Genomic DNA, 13,605 nt, shown 5'->3' with positions numbered 1-13,605 from the left:
AATATAAGGCATCTTTACCTTTTTTTTCTCTCAACTACACCAAAAAAGGTTTCTGTTGGGGTTGAGACCAAAATTGAAATGTTGGGGGTTTTTTTTTTTTTGTTTGTTTTTTTTTGTATTTTCAAATTTTTTCTGAGTTAATAAATCACTGATTTTTAACCTGGAATATTATTTCCAACACCTGATTTCCACCAAAATACAAGGCAGTATGATATCAGTGTCTCAGTGGTAGCTAATGTCCTGAACATAATTATAATTCTATAAAAAATATGTCCCACGGCTTTACACTGTTTGACTGGCAGAGCTGTCTGTTTGTTCATATATTTTCTTGAATATACTGTATTGTATTTTCTTGAAATGTTTATTGATAATAAACACAATCATGGCAGATTGTTTCAGTGGGAAGCTTTTTAACATATCCAGTATCATTTTTAATACAGATCAAAAGGCTACATTAACAATGTGGGGGAAAATTAGTCCGTGCCCGGGGAAAAATGTTCTTCAATCCTCACTTTGTTCCTGTTCAGTGTGTTGTTGCTTGTGTAGGCAACAGTAAGTCATGTAGCAGTCTCTCTCTGTTACACAGTACTGATAAACAAACCCAACAGCCACTGTGGGGCAAGGTGGGGAAAAAGCTCTTAAAGGAAATTATGGAAAAGTAAGATGAGCCAAGCATAAAAATAAAAAAAAAGTTAATGAAAATCTTTTACATGGTAAAGACATACAGTAGGTAGTGCCTCACACCTTGGAAACTATATCTTGATAGTACAAACCACCAAATAAACCATCTTTTTTTTTTTCTGAGCATGAGTAAAGGGACAGGAAGACTGTGTGCAAACGGCTGTGAGCTGTTTGGTTTCTTTTGTCCTCAGGAAACCTTCGTGTTTTAGCCAAGTTCAGCATGAGCCACTGTATTCTCATCACCAGTTAACAGTGGGTTTTTGAAATCATTCCCAGATTTTCCCGTGCATGCAATATCTTTAAAGATTTGTGATTTATTTACTGGCATGTGTACTCTTCATATTTTTTAAATACTTGGAAGCTATAATAAATACTGAAAATAATTGGCCTATGTATAATATAACACTAATCTTTTATCAGACCTCTTGTTTCGTACTGACACCAGTACATGACACCTCTACAATATAGGTTTAATAATGTGTCAAGACCCTCTGAATGAGTTCAGAGTAATGTATATATATTCTCTATCATGTTTCATATATCTAACACTGGGTCTATTTGTGCAAAGTGCACACTCGAATGTGGCATCTAACAAAAATGGCAACTTTCTTTTATTGCTGCTTCATCTTCTCTTCCCTCTTTTTCTCCAGTCTGTGCTCTGCTGTGCTTCACTATGGCGTTCCCATTAGTAGGTAGAAGGTGAGAGCTACAATGAGCAGTAAGCAGAGGGGAGAGTTGAAGGTCTGGTAAGCTGTGGAAGGCATGAAGATATCCTCGTACTTATAGATACTGATCATGTGGTCGCTGACTGGCGGACTATCGATGTCGTGCCTTGTGATGGAGCCTGTTGGAGAAGGTAACACAGTGTAAGGCGACACCAAAGGCAGAAGAAACGTAAAAAAGAGTTGAGTCAATGCTAATGCTCAACCACTCACCTTGAATAGCAGGACCCCATGCAAACAGGTAATACCATGACAGGTGTAAGTCCACAAGTGTCTCCTCTCTGGGGACATAAAGCGGCCGCTTGAAACGGCAGGTCACCCGATTGTTCTCAAAAATGCCCTCCTCATCTCTGGCCGGGTTCCTCTTGATCTCCTTGGCCCACTGACCGACGTTGTAGAAGTGGTGAATCCGCACACGACCGTTATCATCATGGACGCAGCCCATGACATCATCTCCTCCCTGAGGATATAGAAAGGAAATAACAAGAAATAAAGAGCATTGTTTCAAAAGGCTACATTTTTATTTCTTGAAGAAAAAAAAAAAAGATTATCTAAACTTTTAATAAAAAAAGTTTACCATACTGCACATGAGCACTATGTGTGAGACAGCCAATATAGGACAAGCAAACAACAATAATAACTGATAAACCCGCTTTCTTTTTTTTATATTGTATTCACTGAAAAAGTGCATGTTAATCAAAACACCAAAGAAATAATTAATGTTGACTAAAATGTTTTAGTGTAATGTATATCAACTATCTGTAGTGTAAATTAAACATATTAAAAGAGTGGTTCCCAACTTTCTTGGCTTGTAAGAAATGAAATGAAGTAATGTCTACAACTACATTATTCTTATCATGTTGTGACCATTCATATTTATCTCGGGATCCTCCACTGCCTTAAAGGATGATGTATAAACTCTGCTTACCATTACATTTCTTATTACACATAATATAAAGCTTTTACCATTCATACAACAGTTAGAAAAAAATGCCTCACATGGTGTAAAAGGTGGACTATTCATTTTGGAATAAAAGCCTAAAAGCAAACTTAATATTTGTGTAATTAATTATTTGGCTTTATAATTAACTGACTGCAAACTCTTTAAAGTTGCATCATTTTCAACATATCCATGTGTTTGATTATGGATTACTGAGCATGAATTTCAAGTAACTTGGTCTGATACAGCAAATAAAATCAAATTAGTTGTGTTAAAGCATCACACAAGCCTGAATCAGACACAGGGATTTGAGCCTCAGCAGTCAGAGAGGTTGTACAGCTGCTCACCATTTTCTTATCAGAGGAGAAACCGACGGCCACCCAACCGTCTGTGTCTGCACTCATCTCATACTCGACATCTGTACCAATGCGACGATAACTCAGAAAGTAGTCACACGTTTCTGCATCACAACCTGGCTTCCCATACCTGGACACAGACAAACACAAACAAATATTTGCTCACTCACTTTAAAAGATTACACCATCAAACAGAGCTCAGTGGAGAACATTTGATTCACAATATTCAGAATATTATAGTAATCAAAGTAGAGCACTATTCAAATGAATTTCATCCAGGTTTCAGAGAACAAAGACTAGACGGTGGAGAGTTTCCATGTTTAGCTCCTGCTAAACAGATTCTCTGAAGTCAGGCCACCGCAACTAGGATAAAGCAGCCCCGGGGAATACAGCTGCACTGGAGCTCTGTTTTCAGAAGGAGAGAGCTGGCAAAAGATGTATCCTTCTCTGACCTTATGCAGCCTTTGGTTACTCCACAGTCGGTGACTTTGATCTTGGCAAAGGGATCCACTGGTGGGGCGGTGGGGAACGGATAACCTGCAAAATGCAAAATCAGCAACTCACAACTGATGCTTGTTTTCAAGGCAGTCAAAGGGCCAACTAGGGGGAGGCCATCTGCACTGTGTGTGTGTGTGTGTGTGTGTGTGTGTGTGTGTGAGGAGGAGAGGGTGGGCAGCTACCACCAGGGAGCTGGCCTGGGTGCTGAAAGGCCCGGTGCAGAGGAGACAGGTTGGACATAATAAACGGCACAGGTTGAGTTTCTGCTTACAGCCTCTGTTTATTTGTCTCTAGCCTGACTTATGTGCCTCTATATTAAAGCTGCGTTTGTCGGCATGTAAACAAAATCCACTTGCTGGGAATCTTAAGTAAACCGAACCAGATCCTTACCATCATCGGACAGATATCTGGACTCCAGGAACTCGGAGGCGAAAGTGCTGTAGGAGTCCTTGTGTGGCTCCTGGTGCCCCGGCTCTCCGTGCTCCCCGTGGCCGGCCCGGAGTGCTCCCTCATCGGTGGGGCTCGGCGCGACCCCCCACCATCCGCTCTGGATCAGCAGCACCAACAGCTGTACGAGCCTCCGCAGGAAAATCATGGCCAATAATTCAGAAAGCGCCAGGATAAAACTACTAAACCATCGTGTAATCGAATCGGATCCTCGTTGTGGTTTTCATTTCGGTGTCCCCGCAGGTAGCCACGGCAGCGTCACAAAAATCATCTCCGCATCCTAATTGTGTGTTTGGCTGTTTATTCGCAGGGATGCGGGGGGGATTCAGCGCCGTGGACCGTGTGATTAAGAAGCTAATCCAAATCTAAATTACCCAGATTCGTAATCCTACCATCTAATTCAGATACACGCCCATAATCCTCTTTGAAGTCCGAATCTCGACGGCTAGGCTGCCAGTGCTCATTAATCTTTACATATTTGTTTCAGTCGGAGCATTGGCTGGATGAATGGTTTCGTCCGGTCTCTCTCTCCACTCCCTCTTCAGTCAGTCAGTCACAGAAACGTCCAATGAGGAGCCGGTACGTGTGTATCGGGATCAATCAATTGGGGATTGTGCCCCATAGAAAATGGCAAAGAGGTGATTTTGACACAGATGACACGCAATATTTCACGGATTTGGAGTAGGCATATATGTTTCGTATCCTTTGATGTAATTCTGCAAAAAAAAAAAAAAAAAAATCTATGCACAGGTTTAAATAAACAGCCTGACTAAAAAGTAATCGGGATAGCCTACATCAAAGTTGGCTGAAAATATGATTATTGCCAGGGCCACAGCCAGGATTTTAGTCGGTCTCCCACATGGAAAAGAAAGTTACTAAAATAACCTCACACGGATTTTTCAGTTTTTTGTTGTTTTTTTTCCTGTTTACTACATTTTCTGTCAAATTTATTTTCAAACATCAAGGTTTAAATGCTTTTTCAAGTCCTTCTCTGCACTGCCAGGAGTATATTTTGCTGGAGCAATCTTTTATTTACTTTTACTGGCCTAAATGTGACTAAATCTAAAATCAGCCTGCAAGATCTAAAATAACAAAATCAATCAAAAGAAATTATCCAAGTTTCTGAATGCTGAATATAGACATAACCTCAGTGTCCTCAGTGTATAGCTACTGCCCTACTTATTGCATCATTATGCTTAAACTATCTCTAACATGTTCTCCACAACTAATAATATGTGTATTTTTATGCATGTCCAGATCTGGATGATATTTTAAAAATGTATAAAGGATTGTGCAGTCTTCCAAGTGCATTATTCATTAAATATTGTGCAGCTCAGCTTTAATTTGTGAATTTGTGTCACGGTGTCCCCAAGAGTCTTATCCCAGCTGCTTTAGGAATACTGCAGTGATGTACCTGTGGCACTGGTGAATTTCTAAATTCATACACAGCACATGGGTAGACACGATTGTATACATCATTTGAATGTCTGAATATGCATTGTTTCAAACGGACAAAGGGGTAACTCTTCTCAAATACATAATCTGATCATACTTGCTTGCACCCATTGACCACTGAGCATTAATTGCTCCATCTGGTCTTTCTCTATGGCAGTACTCAGTCCTGCCACTTGATGGTGATATAAATCCACAGTTTTCATTTCTTTTCCAGGTCTGCTTGAGAAGTCTCCTCTATACTATCTATCTGCTCCACTTCCACTTCTATTCCACTACATCCCTGAAAACACCACGCTTTCTAACTGACACAGTTAGACACACTTCTGAGTTTTACCATCACATTCGTAAGGATTTCAATCACCTCAGTGGGCTTGTGTCTTAGCTTGTGTCTTATTCGAATAGCTGCTGATCAAATCCTGGTAAATCATGAAACTTCACCTGTAGCGTCTGATAAATTATCAGACTAAAATAGACATTACAGACTTGTGAATGCCTTTGACTCATTGAGACACACATGGGTGACAATTAATGTTTTCAGTACTTTGATATTTCATGAGTCAGTCCACTCTCCATTAACTGCTCAACAGAACACCTCAGGGAAATTTAAAATTAGCATCAGAGTCTTATAAAAATAATATCGATGACCATGACACCCAGATCGCTTCAAATAAAAGTGATGCATATTTAATTGGTTCTGTAATAAATTTTGATGACAGCAAAGTATATGTATTATCGCACACATTTATGTACAAAATAGTGAAAATCTGGACTTTAGTTAAATAAAAATAAAATGTTAAAATTATCTATTAACAAAAAAAAGTTATTGCTCAAACTATGTAATATAAGAAGTACTTTAATTGTTTATTTTTGTTAAGTATTTGGCCAAAAAGTTACCAAATTGTCCAGGCAGTTTTTTAGCAGGGACAGACGCTGAAGAAAGAATGAATAAGGCAGGAAAAATGTTGCTGTTAATATCTGTGTCCTGTAGGTGATGCTGGTGTTTCACTCTGTGAAAGAGACTAAAAGTGTAAACAACAATGACAGAGAGATTAAAGACTGACTGACATCCATCACACACAAACAAACACATACTCAAACGTACAGCTTAGCAATGTAAATGGTTTAAAAAATCCCAAACACATGAAGACTGATGAACAGCTGCACAACGTTTGAAATAATACTATAATTACACCCATATGTTTATAAACCTTTAAAAAAAAAAAGACCACCTTTACCCTTTGAGTGTTCATGCCTGTTCCTGTATGTTTGCATGTGTGCATATGTGGTTTTAATCTTACACTGGACTGTGACCAGGTGTGAAGAACATCCACTCATGCATGTAAAACATGTGTTTTTTGTCTCACGCCTGTGCACATACGTGTGTGTACATACGAGAGTGTGTGACCTTTAACCTCTCCTCTCTTCATACCATCTCTCTCTGCAGACACAAATCAACCTGATCAATCGCTCCTCTTATTCTCAATCCGACCAATTATCCCTCGTTTATCCTCCTATTATTTCCACTTCTACTCCAACCCTCTCTCTCTCTCTCTCTCTCTCTCTCTCTCTCCCTCTCCTTCCCAATTACCATTCCATGTAGGGAGCAATGCTTGCTGGGTAATGAGGGACTCTGGGCATACCAATCTTATCTTAATAGCCTTAAAGGGCCACTCATTAACACAAACACTCACTCTGTCTTTCACGAGCACACACACACGCACACACACACACACACATCTGTCCGCGCACATCATGCCATAGAGAGAAATGGAGTGACAGAAAGAGAGAATGAGCGAGGGACTTGATGGAAGCAGTAGGAGAGAGAGAAGGAGAGAATAAGACAGGAGAGAGGAAGGGGATGGTGGGAGAGAAGCAATGAGGAGAGGGTGAGGTGTGCCGGGGGAAGAGGAGGAATGGGGGGGGGGGTCTGGTAAATGTCAGCGGTGTGTCTCCTGGGCCTGAGAGACGAGTTAGTGACAGGAGAACAATGGCCGCTGGATCCATTCAGAAACACAGCTGCTATGAGAGCATGCCTGGATCTGTCGTCTGTTTAGCCATCAACCAGCACTTGTAAAGGCAGAACGAAACACAAACACACACACTGATAGAAAAATGCATTCCTCGTACACATCCAGCCACGCACAATTGTGCATTTGTGCATCCAGACACACAAGGTAAGCCCTGGATGTTATGGGGGATCAGTCGCAATGTGCATGGCTTAGTCAGGGCTGTCAGTCAATAACAGCCCCTGCAGACTCATGTAAAACTGTCCAATTGAACAAGTCCTTCTTACTCATATCATCTCTACCACTGCTTCTTATTTCCCTCTGTCACCTTAAAGGATAAAGCTGGCAACAGTCTATATTTTTGTTACTGTCAACAAAATGTGCAAAGGGGACCAAAACTAACAAGAAATTGATCTGATTAAGTAAGTCACCAAAGCCTGATGTGACTTATTCCTTTGCCATAAAGTCTCTTGTGCAAAAACTATTAAAATGCATAAATTACATTTTTAAGAATGACACATTCAGGGTAGCAAAGTCAGAAAGTGCAGTGAGACAGATTAACATATTGTTGGTGCTGGTCTTTTCATGGGATCCGTTGACAATAACAAATATATGGAGGAACTCTAGCCTTACCTTTTAATGCAGGTCTGCCTCCTCTTTACGTGTATATCTCCTTTAGTTAAAAAACTATTTAACCTCTCTGCATTCCCTCTGTTCTATCTAGTGGTTTATGGCTTATACTGTATTTGTTGCAGGTTTCATTTTATTCCCTCACAGAGCTGCAGAAGAAGACCTGTGTTTGTTGTCTGTTTTTTCTTATTTTGGCATCTGAACTCTATGTTGGATACCTCCCACCTCATTCTCTGCTGGACAGTAGCTAGATCACTTATCGACTCAACACCGCTTATAACGCCAAGCTATTACCTCTGTCTCTAACGCTCTCACACACACAAACAGTCATAAAGCAGGTCCTCGATCTAGCTGCAGGCCCCCACACCCCCAGGGCTTCATTTAGGAGTTGTCAGAAATCACTTTACTCACAGAAGACAGTAAGCACTATTGGCATATTCTTCTGTCTGCAGAGCAAATGCAACTCTACCCTGCCCCTCCCAACTTTACACTCACAAACACACTAGAAAGACACGCATCCCTATTGGTGTATGCTTATTACACTCATTGGGTAATTCTCTGTGACAGTGGGATATGAACAAAACTATGTCTGTCTGTCTTATTTGCATACCTCGTTTGTTTTGTGAAGTTTGTCTGTTGGGGTCTCAGTGTGTACCAAAGGCTGAAAGGTTCCATTGTGCTGATGAAGTGTTTGCTGTAGAGATGAGGAGGCACAGATGAGACATCGATCAGCGCTCATTAAACACCTTCAACTTTGGCAACCCACACAAGCACACAAACACAGAGCCTCACATTCACATGCACACACCCACCTATATGCACAGGTAGAGGATGACAAACAGAAAAATGTATTTATGCTCTGAATGTATTTGATCTTATTCTAGCCTCGCATACATCGGTCCCCTGTCATGTGAGTGACTCTCAAAGCTTGTATTGACAGCTGACTTAAAATGCTTGTTGTCAGTAGACTTATCCATTAAGCTGTGACACTGCTCTCTCTCCATAGACACACCGACTGGCCAGGGCCTTAAGCAGTGATTATGGTGTTGGGCAGTGGGAGCTGGGGGCTGCACCGTCATTAGTCTGGTTAATCAGAGCCTTGCTCCAGGTTAAGCTCCGCAGCCTCAAGAGACAGGCTGATGAGCTGAGAGCCGTGCCCAGCCTACAGTTCTCGGGTCTGGGCTCCAGCAGCTCCCCTGGCCCCTGCCTGCTCCAGCCAGTAATCTATAACTCTCCCCAGGAGCACCATGCAGAGGCTCAGCCTCCTGGACAACACTGACACATGATGCATGGTAATGAGACACACACAGAATGACACACTGTCACACACACCTGTTCGCACATACCCACACTTCCCACTGATGCAGTGTTGGCAATCATCACTGAGTTTTTATGAGTTTGCTCTGTTCTTCCAAGAGCAGTGTATTATGCTCAATAACACTCCAAAAACAAGCGAGTCCCTCTGAGTTGTACCAGTTTGCCATGACCTTGACTTAATGACCAATGTGATTCGACATCTAAATGCTTAAGTACCCCTGTCTGTGGAGCACTATAACTACCAGCTCAGCAGAATGAGTGCATAATGACCACGGGGACTGTTGGGTTTTCAAACAAGAACTACCCAGACACACACACTCATACACAAACAAATTCTCATGGGGGCACAGGGGGCCTCAGCTCCGCGGGGACCCTCCGGATAGGTGTATCTGATCCAGGCCTGCCATTGGCCAGCCTCCTCTAACCCAGCGTCCCCTGTGAGCTCATTAGCCCCAATCATAACCACTTCCCTATGTCTCCTTTACACGCTCCATCCGTTGCCATCCTGCCACACACAAATTACATCCTCCATCAGGATTGGATAGGTAGCGCATGTCTGTGACTGTAGAATACATGCGTGTTTAAAGGACAAGGAAGGTCGGAGATCCCCATGAGCCTGCAACATTTCCCAATGGACTTTGCAGACCCTAGTAGGGCAGAGAGGAGTGGGGGGGGAGGCAGCTTGAGAGCAGACAACCAGAGGTGAGTAGTAGGCAGAAGGAGGTTAAGAAGTATGTTTTCAGGTGATGAAGTGGATGACCAGGTTTCAGTTCAGGGCCCCTGTACTGCTCTTTTGTGCTGTGTGACCCAGATGGGCAGCAAGGGAGAAAAAGAGGAAGGAGGGGGAGGCTGCAAGAGATAAAGAAAGGGGCTTTTCATATAACAAATGAGAATATGCTGCAGACACAGGAAGGACCCCAGAGAACCACAGAATGGGATGAGACAACAAAGAGCCCCATCATCAATTTAGTGAATAGATCTGTCTATCTATCCCTTTTATCTCCCTCCGCTCTTTTTTTCCACCATCTCTCCCTCTCTTAATCAGCCTCTCATTGTGCCATTAGCTGAACCTGTAGTCTTAATCAGTGGCTTGGCACAGACATCATCGCTATCCACTGCCCTTCTCACACGCCTACACACACGCGCACAAACACTAAATAAACACATTTTAATGTGACACCAATCTTGTCGTCTTCTCAATGAGCCCTCCGCCTCCCCTCCTTCTTGTAGCCCACAACCCAAACATAACACATGGGACGCCCGTCTCTCCCATCCATCAGTCAGTCTACACACTACTTGTCTAAAAATGAGTGTGTGTGTGTGTGTGTTTGTGTGTGTGTGTAGGGCTTTTTGGCGTGTATCCCAAAGGGAGAATGATTTTAACTCTGTAACCTGAATCACCTCCCATCTCAAATCTTGCATGAATACTGTACACACACACACACACACACACACACACACACTCTTGTGTATGTCAGTGAGTGTGTATTGATAATGGCCATTAGCATATTTATGATCATTGCCAGCCTCTTATTGTTTGCTTGCTCCATTAATCTTCATCTGCTGCCTGCCGACTGACAGCTCAATCTAACAGGCCATCACTGGGCACTGGGCGCGCACACACACACACACACACGCACACACACACTAAGAATGCATGGTTGTACATAAGGCATACTTGTATCAACAATCGAGGGGCGCATTGTCTCACACATGCAGACACACATTCAGGAAGACAGCGTGATTGACATTCACCCCTGTGAGTGTAATCACCGGAGGTTATCCTCCCCAGCTGCGTGGGGGTCTGCTTCAGCTTCTCCTGCTCAGCACTGTGGTGTCATTCTTGCAAACAAGTGTGAGTTCCTTCTGGGCCATAGGTGGGCTGTGGTACCCCTTGGTCAGGGTGTACCAAGCCAGCCTCCTACTGTACATCTGCCTCCACACACGCGCCCCACAAATGCACCGCCGTGTATCTCAACCCTCCCCCCCTCATCATTAAAAACCCCTTTCTGTGCTTGCTCTTAGCCAGTCCCCAACAGCCCTTCACCAAATGTAGCCCTCAGGCCAAAGTCTGTAAAGAAACAAACACTCATAAGCATAAAATTCAGAAAAATGCAGCAGGTAAGAGTGCTGCAGAAACACCCAGGGAGCTAAACTGTGCCTTGAGAGTGTGTGTGTGTGTGTGTATGTGTGCGTGCGTGCGCGTGCTTTAAGATGCGATGACAGCATGTGCATGAGCAACTGAGCGCTCCTGTAATGTTCGCTCAAATGTTAATGTGTTTGTTTAAAGCCAGTATGACTGACTGACTCACAGCTGATTACTGGGTGAATGGAAGCGAGCCAAGTTCAATGGGCGGTCTGTTCTCCTGATGCATCTTCCTTTCTCTTCCCTCTTCCCTCTCCTCTCTCCCTCCCCCTCCTCTTCCTCCTCCTGCATCACCCTGCTGCTCCAGGAAGAGCAACCAGGGAGCCAGGATATCTGTGTGTGTTCAGACGTAGGCTTAACTGGAAAATGAATTTAACACAGCAGATGAATTAAAGCAGAAATTTCATGATATGATTTATAAATTCAGAAATTAAATATATTGAAGGTATAATTATGTTGCATGTGACCTGCTGACCTGTCTTAAAGGGATAGTTCGGGTTATGTGATGTGGGGTTGTATGAGGCAGTTTTACATATGGAGTGCATTACCTGCAGTAGATTCGGAGTAGTGCGCTGCCCGTTTGGAAAAATAGACACAAGTACAGGCACAGAAGCTAAGCTGCAGCTGGATGTGCAGCTGTGGACAGGGTCATCTGCAAAAAAAAGCTGTTTTTTGCTGGTAAAAGATCTCCAGCTTTCTGCTGCCTACGATGAAAGATCTGAGCTTCCTCAGGAAGTGCTCATCTCTTTCTTGTACACAGTGTCAGTCCTGGTCCTCCAGTCCAAATACAAGACACCCAAGTACTTGCAGTGCTCCATAACTTCAGGCTCTTCACCTAATTATGATAACGGTCTTGGTTGTAGTTCCCCTCGTCCTAAAGTTGACCATCATCACCTTGGCCTTGTCCACATATAGGAGCAGATGATTCTTGCTGTACCACTACACAAAGTTAGCCACCAGTTACCTGTAGTCCAACTCCTGCCCACCTCTAATACACCCCACCACTGCAGAATCATCACAGCACCTCTGCAGGTGATATGATTCAGAGTTATGCTGGAAGTCTGGAGCTGTACGGTCTTAACGAGAAATGGAGACAGGACACTCCCCTGTGGCACTCCTGTGTTAGTAACCATCACATCAGGCAGGGAGGTCCTTGGCCGAACAAACTGGGGCCTATCTGACAGAGACTCCGGGAGACAGTAGACCTGCTGATATCCATCCTGAGCAGCGTCTCACAAAACAGAGCTGGTTGTTTATGATGTGCAGGTCTTTAAAGCGCTGGAAAAAGAAGAACACAATTCTCATAGTGCCACCACTACCAACCAGGCGAGAGTGAGCATGCTGCTCTTTACTAACAGTTGTTTGCCAAGTAAGATTTTTTCCCCTCTAGTGTCCATCTACCCCTCAGAGTTTTCAAAAGCAGTTTATTTGGTATGTCTGTGGTTTGGTTTAAACACACATACCACCAAAGAGATTATCTTCATTACTGAACAGCAGGGGAGGTTTTGGGGTACCAATTGTGGAGTGGATTTATAATGCTGCAAGGCTGTTTAAGCTATGAAATTGAACAAACATTCCCACTTTGTGTTTTCTGGTATTGATGCTACAACCAGATGTTTCTCTTGTAAATGAGAGCAGCTGTAAAGTATCTGGATGGATGGGATGTAGAAAATGACAACCGGGTAATAATTAGACAGTGTGTGTGTGTGTGTGTGTGTGTGTGTGTGTGTGTGTGTGTGTGTGTGTGTGTGTGTAGTCTCACTCTTAACATAAACATCAGAGACACATCACTGATTTGTGGAAACTTTAGTGATTATTTAATCTTATCAATAAGTTACGTATTCTTTTATCAGAGCAGAGTGCAACCCACCTCTTTTGTTTTTTTTTTTCTTCGTGTTATCTCTGTTGTTTGTTAGCTGACTGAACCGCTTCACTGCTGGTGGACATTTGCTCATAACTTTATATCTGAAACAAGACTCCTAACATTTTTATTGATAAACCCAGTGTGAATTAAATGGACTCGTTTATCTTTAAGCTTTAAGATGGTTTAAACCAGAAAACACAGGGTAGAACAAGTCGTAATGCTTCGCTTTCCTGCACCATAAAGCTATTTTTATAGGGGCTATCTATAATATTCCACTATCAGAGATTATAGAAGTTTTATTGTGATCTCCCACAGAGAGATGAGTTTTATGTAGCTTTAGTAAATCATTCCTTTCCTCTGTGATACCAGCTCCAACGACTGTTTGCCAGTGTGAGTAGAAGAGTTGTGCAGTGTTAACATTTATGAGTTGTAGGCTAATATATTTGAATAGTTTATGGAAGCAGTAAAGTGTGAAATACATAATTTGCTAACATGTACCATGTAAAACAGCTCTTAAAAATGAGCTGTGAATACAAATGCTGA

The 13,605-nt window shown here is 42.6% G+C and overlaps 1 protein-coding gene across 1 annotated transcript; it reads right to left on the bottom strand.

Moving 5' to 3' along the window:
• Positions 1 to 390: 390 nt before the first annotated feature.
• LOC139613663 (DOMON domain-containing protein FRRS1L) lies at positions 391 to 4,164 on the bottom strand. The gene is made up of 5 exons (XM_071470473.1): positions 3,588 to 4,164; positions 3,152 to 3,236; positions 2,691 to 2,829; positions 1,617 to 1,863; positions 391 to 1,525 (listed from the first exon to the last, which is right to left on the bottom strand). The coding sequence occupies exons 1-5, from the start codon at positions 3,790 to 3,792 to the stop codon at positions 1,353 to 1,355; spliced, it is 849 nt and encodes a 282-aa protein (XP_071326574.1). The 5' UTR covers positions 3,793 to 4,164; the 3' UTR covers positions 391 to 1,352.
• Between the last annotated feature and the right edge of the window lie 9,441 nt (positions 4,165 to 13,605).

This window comes from Trachinotus anak, unplaced genomic scaffold, assembly GCF_046630095.1.
Source record: "Trachinotus anak isolate AG129_WGS33_773 ecotype Australia unplaced genomic scaffold, CSIRO_AGI_Tana_v1 ptg000032l, whole genome shotgun sequence".
In the NCBI taxonomy this organism is placed as follows: Eukaryota; Metazoa; Chordata; class Actinopteri; order Carangiformes; family Carangidae; genus Trachinotus; species Trachinotus anak.
This window is presented reverse-complemented; position numbering and strand designations above follow the sequence as displayed.

Coding starts and splice junctions, on each gene's coding strand:
- LOC139613663 (XM_071470473.1), bottom strand. CDS start 3,792: ATGATTTTCCTGCGGAGGCTCGTACAGCTGTTGGTGCTGCTGATCCAG. Junction 3,237..3,587: donor CAGATATCTGTCCGATGATG/GTAAGGATCTGG, acceptor TGCATTTTGCAG/GTTATCCGTTCCCCACCGCC. Junction 2,830..3,151: donor GTAACCAAAGGCTGCATAAG/GTCAGAGAAGGA, acceptor GTCTGTGTCCAG/GTATGGGAAGCCAGGTTGTG.